Below are 19,204 nucleotides of genomic sequence, written 5' to 3'. Positions count from 1 at the left end.
GTATTTGTTGACTAAATCAGATGCAATCAAGCTACAATTAGATCAACATTGAATCTACCAAAGAACTCATGAAGAATGGATCATATTTTTTTCCTCTGAAAAAAACTCCCGAAGCTTCGCTTCGGTTGTCGAAGATGAGTGATCGCAGGCCTTCTCTCCGATGATTTTACGTTTTACATATGAAGGCAAAGCCTCTGCGAGGTATAGAATCATCAGACAGGTGATCAGAGGTCGAAAGGCAACATGTCCATTGTATCTACCATTCCTACACTTTTTCCATAAGCTCAAGAGCTTGTGGATGCAAATCAAATGTACAACCAATTTGACCATGAATTGGCGCATACTGTACCGGTCACCTTGCCGATGAGATCAAACCATGCCGCCCTCATCCAATAACCACATCGATCGGGCGCCGGGGCTGATTGAGAGAACGTTTCTCAGATCAAGACTCGATAGACAAAATAATTCGCCTTCTGGGCAAAACAGGTTGAGCATTCACATTGCAGGAATTGGAGTTTCGACATTCTAGAGCATATCTAATTTTGAATATGATTTATTCTTGGAAAGCAACGTTAGCGCGGCCGATCAGCGGAATCTGTTGAAACCGTTCCAGTTGAAGTCCTCTCGCGACGAGAGTCCGGTGTCGGCTTGGTATGCTTGGCTTCCATTGACTAGCTGAATCCAGTTCCGTTGGAGAAGGTCAATGATCTTGGCATCTCTGAATTCCCAGAAAAAGTTATAAAAAAAAAAAAAGAACATGCACAAATTTAGAAGGAGTTCGTTTGATCAAGCGGGTCATGAGCAAATTCGAAGTTCGTGGCAGCATCACTCGACTTACCTGGTGTTATTTCATAGATAGTCTATTTCAAAAGCACATGCAACTTAGCTCTAGACTAGTTTACCTGGGACGGTATTCTGTTCTCGCGGTCTTCGGCCGGAATCTCGGGCCCTCGTCGAACCCTTCGCAGACAATTTCCCCGTTCTCGTCTCTGTAACAGATTATACCCTCGGCCCGATCCTCGAACACCTGCTAAAACCAATCAATATCTTGAAATAAGTTCGATTCTCGTGCGGTAAACAACATTCGCAGGTAGGACTACAAATATTGCATCTGTTGGAATCATCATCGTGGCCTCTCAATTCTTTCTCGAGCCTGCATCTAAGCATCAAACTTGATATAGGGCAGAGGATGCTAAGATCAATGCTTCCAGGAACCGGACTTCCATAACGTGTAGGCAAGCTTAGTGAGAATCGTTTGGTTACCTGGTGGTTGTTTAAGCAAGATCTGATCCGCATAGCAGTTGCTCTTCTGAGTGGGAGCTGACTATTCCCAAGCATCGGGACTCTGTCCAGGGGCATGACGACCGGACCAGATTTGTGAGCCATGATGCGAGGGGCCTTCAAGTTTGATAAAGCCATGGATTGTCGAAAAAGCAGAAGAAGAAGGAGAAGAAGAAGACGACCTGTTTGCTTTAATGCTTTCTGGGACTTAAAGAATGCTTTTGCCTCTTAAGTTTGATAAAGCCATGGATTAGCATTAAAAGACACAGAATGTCCAATCATGGCTGCATCATACGGCTATTTTATGCGGAGGGAGTGGGCTTTGTTTTGCTTATCCAGCGACTGTCCCTGTTGATCGTCAGCTTCTATGCCAATTTTTTTTCTTATCTGGGTTGATTTGTTGGCGGATCAAATTCAGAATTTGCCTATGAGGCCTGACTGATCTCTGGTTTGACCCTGCAGTCTCATCATGGGTGCAAAAAGGGTTCTTGAGAACCCTCATGGTCGGTGGGATTTGACATTGCCGACCCATCACCTTCTGCAAGAAGTGATTCATTATTGCCGGTATAAAAATTGATGTGAAAGATGTTTATTCTGTGCACACCCTAAGCCCCTCCACTACTGAATCATGAGAAGTTTGACAAGGAGAAAGCAGAAAAGAATGATTCCTTCAGAAAGAGAGAGATGAGGGCTGATGTGCAAGAAAATGTGCAAATTCTGCCTAAGTGGTTTTCAGCTTGGACATCAATCAGCCAAAAGCTATTCTCATATATTCTCAAATGGGTTCTCTCTATTATTGGCAGAAAGGAATAAATGCTTTCTCTGGCACGCCCTCAATCATCCAATTGTAGATCCATATAGAGGAATAAGTGAATAGACCCAAAGATCACAGGCTGCTCCTAGACTCTGCCACTGCCAGAACGTCTGTAATCTTTCTCTTGCCTTGCTTGCTTGGAAAGCAGGGGGAGGGCCATGAAAGTAGGAGCAAGGCACTGGAAAATGGAGAACATGTAGAAAGATCCAAAAAAATTTCGAGAGGAAAAGATTCGCAATTTTCTTCACCAAGCAAACTTTCCTCTCCCAAATGTATCTTAGTCGTTGTGGTTCGTCGCTTTGTATAGAGATCACGATAATATGCATTTAGGTACATCAAGTTATAGAGACGAGTCGTTCTTTAATGAGAAAAAAGAGGGTTGCTCCCGTGTCCATACTCGTTTATATTACTTCCTATCGTTTTCTATTACCGATAGTTTGTTCTCGGGTCCGTGCCTCAATCTGTTCTAGCCATTGACATTTGCAAGCTCTTCACTAATGCAGAGGCTGGATTTGCGACCTCTTGCTTGGTGAGCACTTGAGAACAAGATAATATTGTTATATTAGTGATCATGGCGTGGACGATTGCTTTTGTGGAGGCCTCGCTGTCACCACTGACACCACAATTCGTCGCGAGATGCATTTTCTAATTTTTCTCTAAGCGACCAATGGCCTTGACATCACCTGCTTCCTAACCCGGAGCTTGGCTCGTATTTATGGTTCATGAATTTTAGTCTAACGTGCAATATCATCTCTAAATTCCTTATTTGTTCGGTGCAATCCCCGAACTTTGATCCCATCACTTTCACTTTATTTAATGTAATCTTTCAACTATGGTCCAATGTCTAATGTGGTTTCTGAACATTTATACGGTCTTGTTAAACCGCTTTCTAAGGTGCAAAGCGATAAGAAAGCGCATTCATGGAAAGTGGGTTAAGCTAAACTTAATGGCTATGAGATAGAAGGAAATTCCACATTCAAAGATGAAAGATAGGGCTTAAGCTGGACTTATTGCTTAAGAGATTGATTCCTATAATAGATAGATTATTAGTTACTAGGAAAAGGAGGCATGCTATCGTGTCTACGAAGGCTGGATTTTTCCACTTCTTTGAAAGCCACAGCATAGCTTAACCCCTCCCTTAAAGTATGAATGAAAGAAAAAACAAAATCCTCTTCTCTCTCGTTATATCATATTCATTATTCATGAATGTTCTTACCCTCTTCTTAGTGACTAGGAAACCTGCCCTCGATTAAGTCGGTGGATAGCTCTCTTAATCCTAATGGTATTTTCATTTATGAGTCTAGATTGTGGATCACTACTAGATGGGAGTGTCCATCGTATATTTTAGGGACTACGTCGGACATTTACTGAAAATGCCATTGCATGAATTAAAAGTTTAAGGACAATATGGCATATTGGATCAAAGTTCGGGGCCCATTTGTTCTATTGTCCCTTCTTTCAACTATCTCATTTGTATTTTTATAGACAAGTGCAAAGAATGACGATAAAAACCATAGCTCAAACTCTACTACACTACCCATCAATAAAAAGTTCATAGCTTTTCGGATTCAGGCGGGCCTGAATCCGGCCCAATAAGGATGGTCTGGACTTCATAATCACACGAGGTTGCCTAAGCCCATCTAAGTGATCTGTAGGCCCATTTACTCTAGCAAGCCCGTGGGCGACTAGATCCATCACATGCATAAAGAGAACACGAGTCTAAACTAGTTTAGTTCTGACCCATTTAGATTTCTTTTTTTGTGGCCCACCATGATCTTATGGTTTCTAACTAAGGCAGATCTGAGAGAGGTGCAAAAAAACATCGCCTTCTTTGGATTATGGCGACAGCCAATCTATCTGTCAATCCATTATGATCTTGTGCCGAACATTATGGGATGGTTTCAATGTAACGACGACTTGGCCTAATTAATAAGAGGCGTTGTATGGGTAGCCCCTTGTGATAGATCTCTTATTCGAGCACACCGTTACTAAACTTAATTTTCGCGGCCCGTATCGCTTTCGCTTGTATAATGTGTCGACGCCGACCCCGATGCCTCCTTTCTCTTAATGTGTAATTCAATGCACTCTCTGTTGTCGATTTTCGGGTTTTCACAAACGCTCTCCAGCCTTGTCGGACCTCGATGTTACAAATGATGGCCGCCTTTCCTTTTTATGAGTCGAGTTCATCGTTTCTTTACATTACTTAACCATTTACATATACATAACGATGATCCATTTTTTGTCATTTGACCTCTTTGTTATTGCGGCCATTTTTCTTTTTGTTGAATTTTTTGTTTATTCTTTATCTTATTTAGTTCCTTTGAAGTGGCTATATTTATCGAATTTTAACAATTTTTATGTTAGTAAATTGATAAATTTAATTTTTTTCTCCCATTCTTTCAAATATTTTTTTTTTCATTTTTTACGGCCATTCAAGGTAAAAGAGAATTTGTTTACAAAAAGTGAGATGAAAATGTACTTTTACCTCTCAAAAGTCGTATGCATGGCATATGCCCATGGAAAAGTAACTTGGAGTCATCAACCATAGCAAAGTGAAAGTTAAGAGATATTGGGTAGCAACCGAAAATTCAGGGTAAACATAAATTATCTCAAAGCTCGAGAGCTTGTGTTAGAGGTGATCGGTTCCCGATCTCACCCTAAAATCGGGAACTCGATTGAGAGGATTGATTTTCAATTTTGAGGATCGGGAACTGGATCGAATGGCCTTGGGACCCAACACACATATCCAGTTCCCAGGCGGTCCAATCGTTGAACCCATCACATTTTTTTTTATGATTGGTTTGACGACGTATTTACTGGACTGCCTTTTTGTTGATTACATTGTGTTATCGCTAAACATGAAAGTCATACTAAGCACCCTAAGTATCTTTAGTTTTGGTTGAGTCTTGGTTCTGTAGTTTTCAAAAACAAAAGAAAGGAATTTATGGTCAATTTTGGAATCAGAGTATATAAAATGGAAGTAGAGGACAAAATTTGTATCCAGGTTGGAAAAATCTACGGCACAAACCAACTTATAGATTTCCCCACTCCCTCTCCCTCGCTCTCTCAGACGCAGTAGAAGGCTGTCTCTGGTTCTGTGAACCTTTTTTCCGCCTTCCAAAGCGCTCTCTCTCTCCATCGCTCGCCTGCTTCCTGCGCGAAACAGTACAGCGACACGATGTAACAGTGGAAATTTCAAACACCACCACGGACAGAACAGACCTGGTATGGTGCTGCTACTCATCAGCAGCATGTGAGTCGTAGTTGAACAGCCTCTTTGACCATAAACCATCAGTCAATCCCCCCTTCCTTTTTCCTCTCCTCTGTCGCTCTCACGGCACGACTCCTTCGTGCCCCAAAATGAACCAACATATATAGAAGCAAGGAGACGAACAGCAAGCCCAAGGCGACAGAAAGATTCATTCGTTCCCCTCCGCAGACCCTTTGAACAAAACGATGGATCTCACGGCTCCCAAATGGTATTACCGTCAAGACCCATCGGAGTATTCATCTCATCGGGTAAGAAGTTGAAGAAAAAGAGAAAGTCCCGTCCTTTTCTTGTGCTCTTGTTGTTTCTTTCTCTGTTTCTGATGATATATCTTTGTGGGGGTTGTTCTTGTTCGTGATTGTGACTCAGGAGGCGCCCATGGACTACCGGAGGAGCTCAAGCAACAACCCTTTCGTGGACGCGGACGCATTCCCCGACCCGCTTTGCAAGCTCAACCTCAGAGAGACAGCTGAGTTCGTCAAGTCATTCCCTGTCGTGGGAACCATGACCTATAACAACGGCACCAGAAACCCGACAGAGGGTGGGGGCGTTCTTGAGGTTTCAGCGCAGAGGAGGAGAGATGGAGTGAGCTCGGTCACGAGCAGGAGGACAGAGACCCCCGCGACTCTGCTTCAGGCTCCTTCAACTCCCGGTAGGCCTGTGTTCAGCTTCAGCGTGGGCAAGAACTTGTCCAGACGGAGCTTCCCTTCCAAGTGGGACGACGCAGAGAAGTGGCTCATGAGCAGCTCTTCTTGTCACAACTCGCCCGCGCACGCCCTGAAGCCATTCGAACCACCTAGAATGTCCAGGCACAGCATCAGCAACATCGAGGTCTTTGCGGAGAAGTCAAGGGTCACCGAGGAAGTAGTCTCGGTGGTCTCTCAGTTTCAGGAGTCTCTGTCTATGGGCCATGAAAATCCACCCACAGCATTGAATGGGGTCTCACCTGCCTCTGCGGATGTGCTCCTAAAAGGTATAATTTACTTCCTCTGGAAAAAAAAAAAACCTTCAATGGAGAGACCTTGACCCTTTTTTGGCTCTTTTACTTAAAACTGTTAACATCTTTCCACTCGGGTCATCGTCTTCCCTAACTCTCATTCACCATTTGCGCTGACTTTTTTGTTTTCAAATTTCTTGTTTCATTTCTGAGCTTTGCATATGTTTTTACCCTTCTGATCCCTTCTATTATCTTTTGTTTCATTTCTGCTTCACTGTTTCAAAACTTTGAAGCTCAAGGAAGCAGTTAATTTGGTTTTAAGATGCAAAAATTGAGTCTAGGAATGTAAAGAAAGGAAAAGAGGCAACCTTTGGTTCTATTTGTCAAATTCTGCTGATCTTACTTTTGAGAAGCGCAGTTGGTTTCCATGCACATCCAAGCAGCAGAAGTTCTGCATGCTCCACCTTCCCAATGTCCAAAAGGCAAACTTCATTTTCATGTCAAAGAGCTCTTTCTAATTCTGCCAAAAAGTACCACTTTTTCTCATGATCATGCAATTATCATTCAGAACCCAGCAATTTCTTCTTCCCATGCACTCTCTGCTGTCACTGCAAAAAGCCAGTCTTGGTTCTTGATTAACACGTCCCGAGGATTTTGTCCCCCACCGCAGATAAGTTCACGGACGATGTGGACACCATATTGCCGAAATTCAGATGCACCGACCCGTCCAGAGAAGGCTTCTTGTTCAGGAACTCGGCCAGTGAAACAATGAAAGATGCAGGCACAGAGGTCCACCACAGAGACGCAGGCACAGAGATGACTCCGCTGGGCAGCTCCCCCAACTCCAGGTGCCACACCCCGTACAAGTTCTCGTCCCCGCCGAGGCACAACACACCGGCCGATCGGTCAGGCCCATTGGGTATGGACACTTGCTACAGCAACAATGGAGGAATCACCGCCATCGACATGAATCAGCTCAAGGAGTGCCACCTGGCCAAGCTCCAGCTTGGGACACAGTATGACTCCATTGCCTCCAACTGGAGCTCCAGGGAAGAGGAGGAGGAGGACGTTTCGAAGAGCCTGAGGCATTTTGAGACCCACAACGCCAATGGGTTTCAGAAATCCGGTGTTCCAGAGTCCAGAACGGGCGCTGCATCGTGGGAGGAGGAGGAGAAGTTGAAGTGCTGCCTCAGGTAATCAATGAGCTGTCTCGACTTAAAATGGTCGCCTCTCGATAATTACTTTCTCCAGCTATTATCTTCTTTCTCTTTTGTGGCGGATTATGATTGCTCTCGTGTGGGTGCAGGTACCAGAGGGAAGAGGCAAAGATTCAAGCTTGGGTGAACCTTGAGAGTGCAAAAGCTGAAGCTCAGTCCAGAAAGCTTGAGGTACTGCCATTTCTTGACTTTCCTTCTTTCCGGTTAGATTACTACTGTTCCAGTGGCTAATGAATGTGTACTTAATCGGAGTGGTTAATTCAACTATGTGGAATAGAAGCAAACAGATAAAAACAATATTAGGTTCTGGCATTTGCCCCTGTCCGGTCCGCTGAACTGAACCCCATTTTGCAGCACCTTGGGACATTTGTTTTTGCAGGTAATTGAGAATTTAGCTGTTAGTACTTGGTCCTTCCTGGTATTGTGTTTGTCTTGGTGTAATACATAGGCATCCGAGAAATGCTTGAGAAGACTTTTAGCCCATTTGGATTAAGCTTTGCGACCTGTCACTCAGGATCAATTTATACTCCTAGCGGACCAACAAGTAGATAACCAAAGCCTAAAGGCAAGTATTTGACTATATCTGCCTCCTCGTGCGAACTCCCGCCTCCTAGAACCTAAACTCCGGCCGAGTTTACAGACAACTCTAGCTAGTTCTTCGATGTTCCGGACAAAAAGTACGTGGTTCGTCGAAAATGCTTTTGATCATTGGTTTCTGTAAACAATTAGTGACGCGGAACAAAACCTTTGTAATTTAGAATGGTTTAAGTCTGTTCATACCCACCTTTGTGGCTGCATTCTCTTTGTTAATATCCCCGGTGTGTCCGGCTTAAGTCCAACGTTTTGGCTTCATCTTCTTCTTCTTCCTCCTCGAGCCGCACGCACTGCCACAGTCTTCTCTTTAATCACACAAGCTCTTCCTTCCTAATCCTTTTAGCCCTTTATTTTAAGATTCTTTCTTGACCGGTCCACCTCTGTTTGAGCGTCTGTCCTCAATTAAATATTGGGGGCATCCGCATGCCCAGCAACCCTAAAGTCATCATGCAAACATTTTAAAAACTTAGAGCCTCATTGGTTTTTGTTGCTTCTTTGTCGTGTGCCCATGTGAAAGACCCCTCTCAGACGCACCAGTTCGAGGATAAGAAGATAGCGTGGGGAATTGGGTACTGTTTAATTAGTCTTGGGGCGTGGTTTTTAGTTCTTGTTCATTAGTTTATTGAGCTCTCTCTCTCTCTCTCTCTCTGGGTTGAGATGGGATCCTCAAACCAAAATCATCTGAAGAAGTTGCGGCTCCAGTCTTTCTGCAAAACTGGATACATTCTTGATCTTTGATCGAGGGGGTTCAGCATGAGCCAAAAGTGTGATACTGAATTCCAGATTTTAAATCTTGAAATTATCTTTTGCACTCGAATTGTCATCATCGTCTGAGTTGGTTGCCGGTTGGACTGTGCCTTTTCAGGTTAAAATACAAAAGATGAGATCAAACCTAGAAGAGAAGCTGATGAGGAGAATGGCAAATGTGCACAGAAGAGCAGAGGACTGGCGAGCACAGGCCAGGCAACAGCACAGTGACCAAATTCAGAAGGCCACTGAACCAGCCAAGAAGATCATCAACCACCTCCACCACCAAGATTCCCACTTTTCTGGTTATGTCTCCTGTGGTTGCTTCCCGTGCACTAGCCATCACTGATCGCAAGAACATGTTTTCCCTTTTCCCCTTCGATGCCTGGGTGCTTCCGGGTCGATCCCAGCTTGAGTCCACATAACCATTTCCCTTTTTTCCCTACACAATTCTATAGTCTCTGCTTTTAACAAGGGATGGTTGCAAAGAGCTTACTGACAAGACAGAACAGCCACAGCCAGCAGTCTACACCTAGGAACTCAAAAGAGGATTCTTTCGTAGAATAGGTGAGGTGAGGCTCATGTACAGGCACATGGTGATTTAAAGGCTTTGACAGAAGAGCATCTGAGACGTGTTAGTGGAACGGTTCCTTCACTTGTTATGTTGAAGCTGGCACTTTTTGCTGAAGTATTGTTTGCTCCTTCATGTTTCAGTTCCAAATTTTAAGCATCATTTGCAGAAAAAGCGCAGCATTTTTACAAAAAATGTGCCCAAAATGTAGTCACCATTCTATTGATGCGGGCAAATTTTAAAACTTTTTAACCAATGATCAATCTACAGTTTCGAACCATACAATAAGTTCCAAGACAAAATGAGCAAAACATTCGAACAGCGCCAAAGATGAACACTGTGGAGGAAACAAATCAACACTGTAGGCTTGAGATAGCTCCGTGTTCTATTTGATAAGTGATTACCCCACGATCCACCCTGAGGGGCCAGTGTCTTGACTCAGTTCGACAGTTCAAGCTAGAGAGAAAAAGGACCAGTACAACAAATAATACATGTTCCTCTCGTTGAAGCTATTCATGAACATGGCTAGCAACAGCTTCCAATTATTACCTTGACGAGAAGCAGCCGGGAGCAAGAATCTTCATTAATCGCGGAACTCATCCATGAACCCTTTGTGAAATTCAGTTAGACGGGACACGACCGCCGGAATCTTATCCTCTTGAGGCAGTATTGTACATCGGAAATGCCAAGTCCCAGGGACCTTCCACATAGCACCGAAAACACAATAAAAGTATTTAGAGGACACGACCACAGATAGCTCGAGCTATGGATCAAGTTGGATAATCGTTCATCGGAATCTTCCTTATGGAAACAGTGTTTTGTCGTCTTTAACATTCATCATATGGATGAAAAGAAAGCTTATATTCCGAAATGGATATCATACAGCAGCAATTTCTTCTTAAGTATAGAACACTGTGCACTAATGAAATTACCTGTCCGAAGCCAGAACCAGGAACAACAACAATCCCCGTAGCATCAAGGAGGCGGCGACAGTAGAAAGCATCTGGTGCCGTTTTTGCAGCTTCTGCTGCCTTAATTGCCTTCTGGGGAAGATGAATACGAGGGAAGAGATACATTGCTCCTTCTGCTCTATTGCATGTTATGCCCTCTAAGCTGTTCAAAGCTTGTTCTAGTGTCTGCTCAAAGGAGGACAAAGAGTATAACTTGATGAGAATTGATAGACGCAAGGTTTTACTTAGTAGTATCCTTTTTGGCATTTACGGGTAAATACTCCCCATGGTGTCCCCACAGGTGTCAGTTATTCCGAAAGAAGAACTACTCCAGTCCATATTAACTAATCTTCGCTCTTTAGCAAAGAAAGCTGACCTGCGCTCGTCTTGCTAGGGATGAGAGGATTCCATCTCTCTCTTCACAATATGACTCATATGACTCATCTCCAACCTGCGTTCATGTTATATATCCCAATAAATGTAAGACTGCAACTTAAGAGTACTAGTAGAAGGATGTTGCAAAACAATAGCATTATTACAGTCGGGCATTGCTCAAGCAATCATTGATCTTAAATAAGAAAATAGTTGGCGAAAAGCTAAAGAGAATAAAGATCAAACCTTCGGTGGGTTCATTACAAGGCTTGCGAGAATCTGACCAGTGATATTGGAACAAAGATTTACAGATGCAACTTTGTAAATCTGTTCCCTCACATCAGCGCTAAACCCTGTCACCTCCATGTAACCTCCTCTTTTACCACACTCACCATAGTATCCTGTCCACAGAAAAGGAAAATCCACATATTCGACTTATCAGTCATTTTGATTACCACATCTTACTTAAATATCAAACAAGGAGAGAGAGAGAGAGAGAGAGAGAGAGAGAGAGAGACGCATACCTTTTGAGACTGATTGGAAAGAAACTAGGGAGATGTCGTTCTCACCATAACCCATTGATCGTGCAATCTTCTTGAATGAGTGGAACTGCTTATCCGGAACATAAATATTTTCTTGGTATACCTGCATGAAGTTCGCTCAAGTCAATGTTGTCATTGTTCTCAATACAAGAAATAAAAACGCTGGCCACCCAAATGCAATGAGTTATTGATGCAACAGGCTAGCTTGAAGCAGGCATCCAGCCTCAATTTGCGTTGGGATTGTAGAATTACTTGTGCATATTGTGCCAGAGATATTGACCAACCTCATCAGCCAAAAGAACAAGACCTTCTTTCTTGCAAAATTCTACTATTTGCTGCTGGTTTTCTTCTGCCAGGACCTGCAGCCACAAACTCCAAAATCATCAGAAAGGTAAACATGGAACAATCGAAATGGAGACATCCGCACATGCTTCTAAACAGCATCTGGCATTTGAATTAGAATGGAAAATGTTCTCAAATCAAAAGTTCTTACTTGCCCGGTTGGATTGCCAGGATTAATAACCACCAGTGCCCTAACAGTTATACCCTTGGATCTTGCACTATCTAATTGCTTTTGAAGATCAGACACTTCCAAACCCCATCCCGTCTCCTCATCCAGATAGTAAGGGACCTGAAGAAATACATCACAATCTTAATTCCTAACACACACCTCTGGACCATCACAATTAAAGATGTAAAACATGCGAAGAAATTATAGCTGCGTGCCATTAAGAGGGCCAAATACACTAATTGACAAATTTTGAAACAATCCCATTAACATACCATCTTATGCATCTCGATTTTAACTATAAGTGATAAACTTACGAGGGTTCCACCATGGAGGGCGATTGAAGCAGAGTACAGAGGATACTGAGGAATAGGGCAGAATATTCCATCACTTTCTGATCTTATTAGTAATTGCATCATCATATGAACCTGAGACCATGTAAAGGAATTATAGCTTTATTCATCATATAATTATGAAAGATCAATCCCTGAGAAACCTGAAAGTTCCTAATGCCAAAGACAACCAGCACCGAAGAAAGGAAAGATAAGAATACGGATGTACCGCAGGGCTAGCACCATCTGTCAAGAAAATATCATTTGGATCAGCAGGAAAACCATCGCGGGCTTCAATACCATCAGCAATAGCATCACGCAAACCTTTGATTCCCTGCCATTTGTAAGATGACACCATAAATCACGTGGTACCAGGAAAAGAACGACTGTATAGAGATAGGCATATTCCGAAACCTGGCTGTGACTATATGCACCAGTTGCTCTCCCAGGAATTTGATCAAGAATCTGCCAAGCTCGCTCTATAGCATCAGCACTGCAATATGCAAGAAAGAGTAATGCAAAGGAAAATAACTGATTCTGGAATAATTAAAAGTACACCTCATCCAAGACATTCCCAGCCAGAGCCAATAAGCCGGCAATATTAGTACGTTGGGAAGCATGAAAGCAAGAGAGCACACTCAACAAACTTATTATGAATGCGCAAAAACAGACAGTGATTTAACATAAAGCTAGTCAGTAGCTTATATATGTTGAATAATCTCGAGTTTCAACACTCAGTTCAAACGTTGGAAACTCCTGTACAACACTTAAACGCAATTCTATTTAACAGTGAAGTTCAAAAAAACGAGTGGATAACATCATTGCTTGAGCTATTCATAGCACTCAGTCACAAACTTGCTTAGTCACAAACTTGTCCATCTAATCCATATCCCCTCCCCAATTGACAGTTTTATGGAAATCTAAGACAGTGACCCTTCTGTAACAGAAAAATGCAATAAAGAAGATGCTATCTGTCAGTACCTGAACAAGCCCTGGGTTTCACTTTTGTCCAAAATGGATGGATGATCACATAAGGCAATAACCTACAAAACGGACAACCATAATTAGAGCATTCATGGGGAAAGAATGAGTTGTGCAGACTAGGCTGAACTACACCAAATAATACCTCTCTAAAAAAGGTAATTGGCTGCTGGCCCAGAGACTGAGGGTTTCCAATGTTACAGTAAAGTATCTGCACCAAGAAACGAAGCCGTCATCTCTCAGAAAAAGAATAACTTTCAAAATCAGTACGTAGTCTTCCAGAACTGAATACTCGAAGTTGCACAACAGAGCCCCCATTTGTTCGCTACAAGTTAATCCTTGCAAGATACTTCTCTTAGATTTGTTTTTTCTGAAAAATAAACCTTGTGAGTTACTTCCCATTTCATTGAACTCTAAGAAGTTAAGAACAAGTTCAGGAACATCCTTTGCTTCAATAGATAGGATTGAACTACATGAGCAGGTATAATGCAATATGACCATATATTCAAATGCTGAACTTAATTGTGAGATGCCCATTCCAGTAATAGCATGAGAACTGTCCATGAAGAATAACACATGAAGGGCAGAAAAAGTACCTCATCAAAAGGATGAGAACCTGGGTTCTCTTTCAGCTCTTGCTGCAAACGCTGTACCCAAAAAAAAAAAAAAATGCCACAAGTACTCTCAGGAAACATATCATATACTAGGCCCTGCATAAGATCACTGAAAACATATTCCCTCTGTGCCGAGTATCTTTCTTTGGTTCATTGTGAACAATGTTTCGAAAGCATCAGTCTTGCAAACAATAACCCAAAAAATTGCATATTTTAATTTGATATTGAGTTTATCATCATTTAGTCATGCAGCATAGGACAGTCACTGTCTATCAATTATTTGAGGGTCCCCATAAGTAGGATCTCCACAAGTGTTTTCACCCCTACTGAAGCGTATTTATTTGTAATCACAAACGAACTGCAGATCGCAGATTGTCACATCACCTGGGCAATGGAGACAATTTCACCGCGAACAGCATATTCACATTTCAGAACCTGGATAAGAGGAACCACACAAGGTGAAAGACCACACTAGGAGAAGATAATTCTGCAGACTGCAACCAAGAGCTATAAATGCATGATGAAGAATCTCAAAAAGAAAAAGGACTGAACCCAACTCTGCCTTCAATTCTAAGTTCAATGTTTCACAAGAATGACTAAATATTCTTTCACTGATCATTGATTTGACTTGAATGGCTCAGATTTTGCGGCACTACAACGACATGGAGCAAAAATACATCACAGTCCCCATGGAACCAGTGATTTCTCCGCTACTGACAATATATCAGTTTAGACAGAGAATGTCGGGCATCATCCACCCGTCATTCACATCAATTGAAAAAGGATAATGATTGCAAACGTCAAGCGCTTCACAAAGATTTGAACTTGAACTCTAATCATTCCTAGCTGAGCTACATGCAAGATGCATCTGACCACACATTTGAGCTACATATTCAGTTGGTGGCCCAATATTTTCAGTACATACACATACTCGAGAGGCTGTAGACCATCAAAAAGCTTTCAACTCAATCAACAAGGGGTAAAAAAGAAAAGAAACAAACAGGAAACACAAATAAAGAGAACAAACAACTAGCAGGAATAAAGCAGATTCCCCTACAGAGCGGGTAATCCTAATCATGCAAGCACCCAGAAACAAAAATACACGAAGAAAATTAAAAAAGACAGGGCAACAAAAGAAAGGCCAAAAAATTGTCAACAACAAGAGCCACCCCAACATGACCCGCATGGAGCAGCATCCAATCAAGGGAAAACCCATGTCGCAAAGAACATCAAAGCGGCCAACCAAAGTTGTTTCACCCTCACCAAAAAAAAAAAAAAAACGGGGGGGAAGGGAAGCAAAGCGAAACTGAAATTCCAGGAAAGAAAAACCAGAGGGGAACAAAAATGGCACCTTGGGATTAATAGTATCGAGAGTAACTGGTTGAGAACCCATGGAAGGAGGCGAATCGGGAGGTGAAGTGGAGGACAAGAAACGAGATTGAGATTGAGAAGTCAGGGAAGAGAGCAAGCGGCGGCGGCTGTAGCGTTGCAGAGAATGAGAGCGAAGGAGGTCTCTGGCTCTCTCTGCTGCGAATCTCCGCATCGTTTTATACCCACGATCAAAGCAGAGATGGGTACGTGACGTGACGATCAAACCTGTGTGTGCGCGTGCGCCCCTCCTCCTCTCTCTCTCTCTCTCTCTCTCTCTATACGAGCGAGCGTTTTTCCGCTTGTCCAAATCTTCCAAACGCAATTCGCCCACGGTATTCAGTCAAATCACGCCTGCTTCCAACATCAGATCTCTCTTTCCCTTGGTTTCTTATTTTTCGTTCCAGAAACAGCATGGATGCTGGCGTGCGAAGCGAGGCAGGATTAGCGGAAGATCACCGTCAGCAAAAACCCCAAGAACCGGAAGGGAAATAAAAAAACAGCAAGTATCTCTGTGTTTATATATATTTATTGGATGTCTACTGTCTAGTCATGAATGACGAATTTGCCCGGCAAGTCATCTCCTCCCAACGGCAAGAAGTCACGCACCTTCTCGCATTCAAACTTTGAATCCAGTCCCAAATTTACCACGATCTTCTTTTGTCTCGAAAAAAATTATGAACTTTAGGTATAATCCCAAATCTATACCGAACTTTTTTTTTCTATAGTAAAAATTACTAATTTTTACTCCAATCTCAAATATGTCCCCATTAACCCTCTATCCAAAAATCATCATTAATCGTCCCTAATTTTCGTATCCTAGAACAATCTTATTTTGGAAAATTTCAATAATTTTCTTTATTCAGTGAATTTGTTATTCCACGTCGTTACGTACCTATCGCCTCATTACTTTGTTAATGTTAATTTGTTGTTAACGTAGAAATGCCACATCAAGTTGGGATTGGATCACGAGGTAAATTTGATAATAGATTGAAAGCTTGTAATTTTTTTAGAAAAAACAAAATTCGATGGAGAAATGGGACAGAACCTAAAGTTTGGAGTTTTATACATGACAAAAAAAAGTTCGGGGCGGAATTGTAACTGAACTTAAAGTTTTTTTTTTAAGACCAAAAAAGTTCGGGCAGATTCGAGAATGAACCTAAATGTTGGGACTTTTTTAGCCAAAAAAAAAAGTCCGAGGCGGATTTCAGACTAGATTTAAAGTTTGATATTTTTTAGAGAATTAGGCCCAGTCATTCTTATGTTTTTAATTTTGTTAGAATCTTGAGAGTGCGCACTTTAATCATTTTTCAAATTTGAAGGATTTAAGACTTCCGTAACATATTAGCGTTAGTATGTAAGTATGACACTTCTAATCTTTTTGTATTAATGACTGTCTCGGACTGTTTGAATAATCAAGTAATCCCCTACCTGGAATGACAGTTTTCGCCTTTCGTACACCCTGCGTAATTACTTGGGACATCTATGGTTTGTGCTTGGCAGTGGCACCAAGAGAACGTGCATACGTTGCGGTTAAAACGCAAGCCTCAGGATGGACGAACACGTTTACTACTTGGACAATTCCCCTTGGGGGCAATGTGGTAGTATAATTGTGACGACCCAGACCCAGTAAGTACGGAGGGATGGGCTAGTGCAATGCCTTGACAGTACAAGGGCAAGGCTAAGCGCATGTCTTCTGTCCCACATTGCCTAGAGAGGAGTTCTGGGTTAGTTAATAAGGTTTGGGGTTTTCTACTCTGTGTAACGCATTTTAAAACTGCAAGGACTCCGGCCCAAAATAGACAACATTACATAGTGGTAGTCCTCCATGGTTCTTACAGGTGGTATCAAAGCCGACTCCACCGCCGAACCAGTAAGTACAATAACATGTCTATTGCATTCATATGTAGTTAATGCCATTTTGCCTGACCAATAAAGTGTTTAATCAGATGGTATGATTAAAAACAAATTCATTTATGTGGGTTCCAGTCTTGGTAGGAGCACTTCAGGGGCCGATGCTGGGGAGCGCTTTCCTGAAGATCATGCGGGGAGATGGACTAGTTAAAGCGCCTTAAAGCTGGCATGGAAATAAATAGTTTCGTGTGAAAAAAGGCAAAAAACAAATTGTCTGATTAGCCTTTCGGGGGGCGGATTAGGAGGTGGCCATTTCACACATTTATGTAAATTTGTCTCTATATGAATGAGTTCGTAAATTGTCATTCATCAATGGAAGTTACCGTTGGATATTTCTATAAGTTTTGAAATATTAGAAGCTAATGTTATTGTAACATTTTTTTTTTTTTACCTTCACCAATTCGTAACCTCTTTTGTCCGACATTAATATATAACAGTTGTGTAACGATTTTACAACGGTCATATAACCGGTTATATAATGGCATTACAATGATTTTGTAACATGCGATTTATTTCTTCATAAATCATCCATTATTTTCCAACGGCTTTATAATCAACGGCTCTATTTTGTTTGGATGTAAATTGAACTTCAAGAGACAATCTTGATGATTCATTGAATTGCTAAGAGAATGTCCTTTCATTCTCTTACTTTTCCTTACTAGGTTGTACACATGATGTTGTTCCAGTTCTTTTTAATATTCGGTTCGGAGTATAGAAGAAGGTTTGTCGTGTCTTGAGAAAATAGCCACCAAAAGCCTAATATACCGAGTTTCGTACTTCGAGGGGCAGAATTTTCTTAAGGACGGTGATTGCACGCCTTAAATAATTGTCGTTACATTCTCATCTTTTGTAAATAGATTTGTAATTATTCTTATTTTCTATATTATCCGATATTTTTCTAACAGTTACTCGTGCTCGCACGGTTTGAAAGCGCGTTGTACTAGTTTAAGGTCGCGCGAGACTAATTTACCAAGGCAACGACCAATGACTAAGCAATGTAGTATCTGAAACATATAGTCCAATTGACTCTGGTAAGATTGTAGGCAGCCTCATTTTGATGCTAGCACGATATTGTCTACTCCAATTGAGTCTCACTTTTTTTTTTGTTTCGCGAAAAATTAATGATTTGGGAAACATTTTCATAAAATGATTACTTCTATAGTTTAAAAAATAAATGAATTTTTTTTCTATTGTTTAAGTAGATGTTCAGACATACATTACCATGAATAATAAAAGTATTTTTTTTATTGGCCAATCCTTTTCCACTTCCATAATAATTTGGTACCGCCAGTGACCTGACGTTACCTTAACGACTGTGGAAACCGAGACTGGTTTAATGGCGAGTATTGACTTCTCCTTTCTATGCTTAATTAACCAACCTCATTTTTTTTTTTTTTAACTTTTCTTTACTTTTGCCAAAGTTAATCAGTTGATTTTGATTAGGGTGATTCACTGACAGCCAATTTGGAAGTACTGCAGGTGATTAGATTGTCCAATGACATCATGCGCGCACATTTATCAACCTAATTTTTCATAGTAAAAGAAACTGTCGGATTGTAATCGGACGGTTAGATTGCAACATGAAATCGCTGATTTTTCTTCACGTCCTTAAATTTCCACTCTTCTTTTTCAGAGATTTCAAAGCGGTTTCCGCTTTTTTCCTTTCGTTCCGAAATCTCGAAGCTTGTTTTGAAAACACAAAAAGGAAACGACTCATTGACTTTTGCACATGCATACACGTTAAGCAAATGTTGACTCTTGGAAACGGCTACTTTTTGCGAAAGAAGTTTGGGCCATCCACGCTCTGCCTTGTATGAACGAGCCCACCGTGAAATTCCCGGCCTGGTCCATAGTGAGGGCTGGATGGTACCCGGGCCACTTGACCCACCCGCTCGTGTTGGAGCCCGGCCCGGTGTTCGTGTACTCTCTGTGAGAGATGGTCTTCGGCGGCTGCACGTTGGTGATTCACTCGGTCCGGCCCTTCAACCGTGTTCGGAGTTATCCTGCACTTGTGGATCGAGATTCCGCCCATTCTGCTTCGGGTCGGACTTGCCTTAGGCCGTGAGGGTGTCGTACTGGAAGCTCAGGGGCTGGCGAGGTAGGATCGTGCAGTTCTGGAGGACGGCGGGGGCGCCTGCCCAAAGATGAAGTCCACTGTGCCCGTGACGTGGCAGTCTCGGTAGAACTGGCGGTT

At 42.1% G+C, this 19,204-nt stretch overlaps 3 protein-coding genes across 3 annotated transcripts; 1 reads left to right on the top strand and 2 right to left on the bottom strand.

Annotated features, from left to right (window-relative positions):
- Positions 1-422: 422 nt before the first annotated feature.
- LOC115736393 lies at positions 423-1,434 on the bottom strand. The gene is made up of 3 exons (XM_030668086.2): positions 1,270-1,434; positions 903-1,030; positions 423-718 (listed from the first exon to the last, which is right to left on the bottom strand). Exons 1-3 carry the CDS (start codon positions 1,417-1,419, stop codon positions 586-588), a joined length of 411 nt encoding a protein of 136 aa, XP_030523946.1. The 5' UTR covers positions 1,420-1,434; the 3' UTR covers positions 423-585.
- Positions 1,435-5,221: 3,787 nt separating this feature from the next.
- LOC115736331 lies at positions 5,222-9,510 on the top strand. The gene is made up of 5 exons (XM_030667980.2): positions 5,222-5,614; positions 5,733-6,336; positions 6,971-7,493; positions 7,607-7,688; positions 8,977-9,510. The coding sequence occupies exons 1-5, from the start codon at positions 5,552-5,554 to the stop codon at positions 9,205-9,207; spliced, it is 1,503 nt and encodes a 500-aa protein (XP_030523840.1). The 5' UTR covers positions 5,222-5,551; the 3' UTR covers positions 9,208-9,510.
- A 245-nt stretch (positions 9,511-9,755) lies between these two features.
- LOC115736330 (alanine aminotransferase 2-like) lies at positions 9,756-15,430 on the bottom strand. The gene is made up of 15 exons (XM_030667979.2): positions 15,080-15,430; positions 14,113-14,163; positions 13,711-13,761; positions 13,260-13,325; positions 13,115-13,176; positions 12,548-12,626; positions 12,363-12,467; positions 12,119-12,229; positions 11,787-11,924; positions 11,578-11,652; positions 11,276-11,396; positions 10,998-11,152; positions 10,756-10,830; positions 10,362-10,565; positions 9,756-10,129 (listed from the first exon to the last, which is right to left on the bottom strand). Exons 1-15 carry the CDS (start codon positions 15,269-15,271, stop codon positions 10,013-10,015), a joined length of 1,602 nt encoding a protein of 533 aa, XP_030523839.1. The 5' UTR covers positions 15,272-15,430; the 3' UTR covers positions 9,756-10,012.
- Between the last annotated feature and the right edge of the window lie 3,774 nt (positions 15,431-19,204).

This window comes from Rhodamnia argentea, chromosome 11 (genome assembly GCF_020921035.1).
Source record: "Rhodamnia argentea isolate NSW1041297 chromosome 11, ASM2092103v1, whole genome shotgun sequence".
NCBI lineage: Eukaryota > Viridiplantae > Streptophyta > Magnoliopsida > Myrtales > Myrtaceae > Rhodamnia > Rhodamnia argentea.
This window is presented reverse-complemented; position numbering and strand designations above follow the sequence as displayed.

Coding starts and splice junctions, on each gene's coding strand:
- LOC115736393 (XM_030668086.2), bottom strand. CDS start 1,419: ATGGCTTTATCAAACTTGAAGGCCCCTCGCATCATGGCTCACAAATCT. Junction 1,031..1,269: donor TCAGATCTTGCTTAAACAAC/CACCAGGTAACC, acceptor GATTGGTTTTAG/CAGGTGTTCGAGGATCGGGC. Junction 719..902: donor AGAACAGAATACCGTCCCAG/GTAAACTAGTCT, acceptor CTGGGAATTCAG/AGATGCCAAGATCATTGACC.
- LOC115736331 (XM_030667980.2), top strand. CDS start 5,552: ATGGATCTCACGGCTCCCAAATGGTATTACCGTCAAGACCCATCGGAG. Junction 7,494..7,606: donor AAGTTGAAGTGCTGCCTCAG/GTAATCAATGAG, acceptor GTGTGGGTGCAG/GTACCAGAGGGAAGAGGCAA. Junction 7,689..8,976: donor CTCAGTCCAGAAAGCTTGAG/GTACTGCCATTT, acceptor GTGCCTTTTCAG/GTTAAAATACAAAAGATGAG.
- LOC115736330 (XM_030667979.2), bottom strand. CDS start 15,271: ATGCGGAGATTCGCAGCAGAGAGAGCCAGAGACCTCCTTCGCTCTCAT. Junction 12,230..12,362: donor CAGATGGTGCTAGCCCTGCG/GTACATCCGTAT, acceptor ACATGGTCTCAG/GTTCATATGATGATGCAATT. Junction 10,566..10,755: donor CCCTAGCAAGACGAGCGCAG/GTCAGCTTTCTT, acceptor TCCTTTGAGCAG/ACACTAGAACAAGCTTTGAA.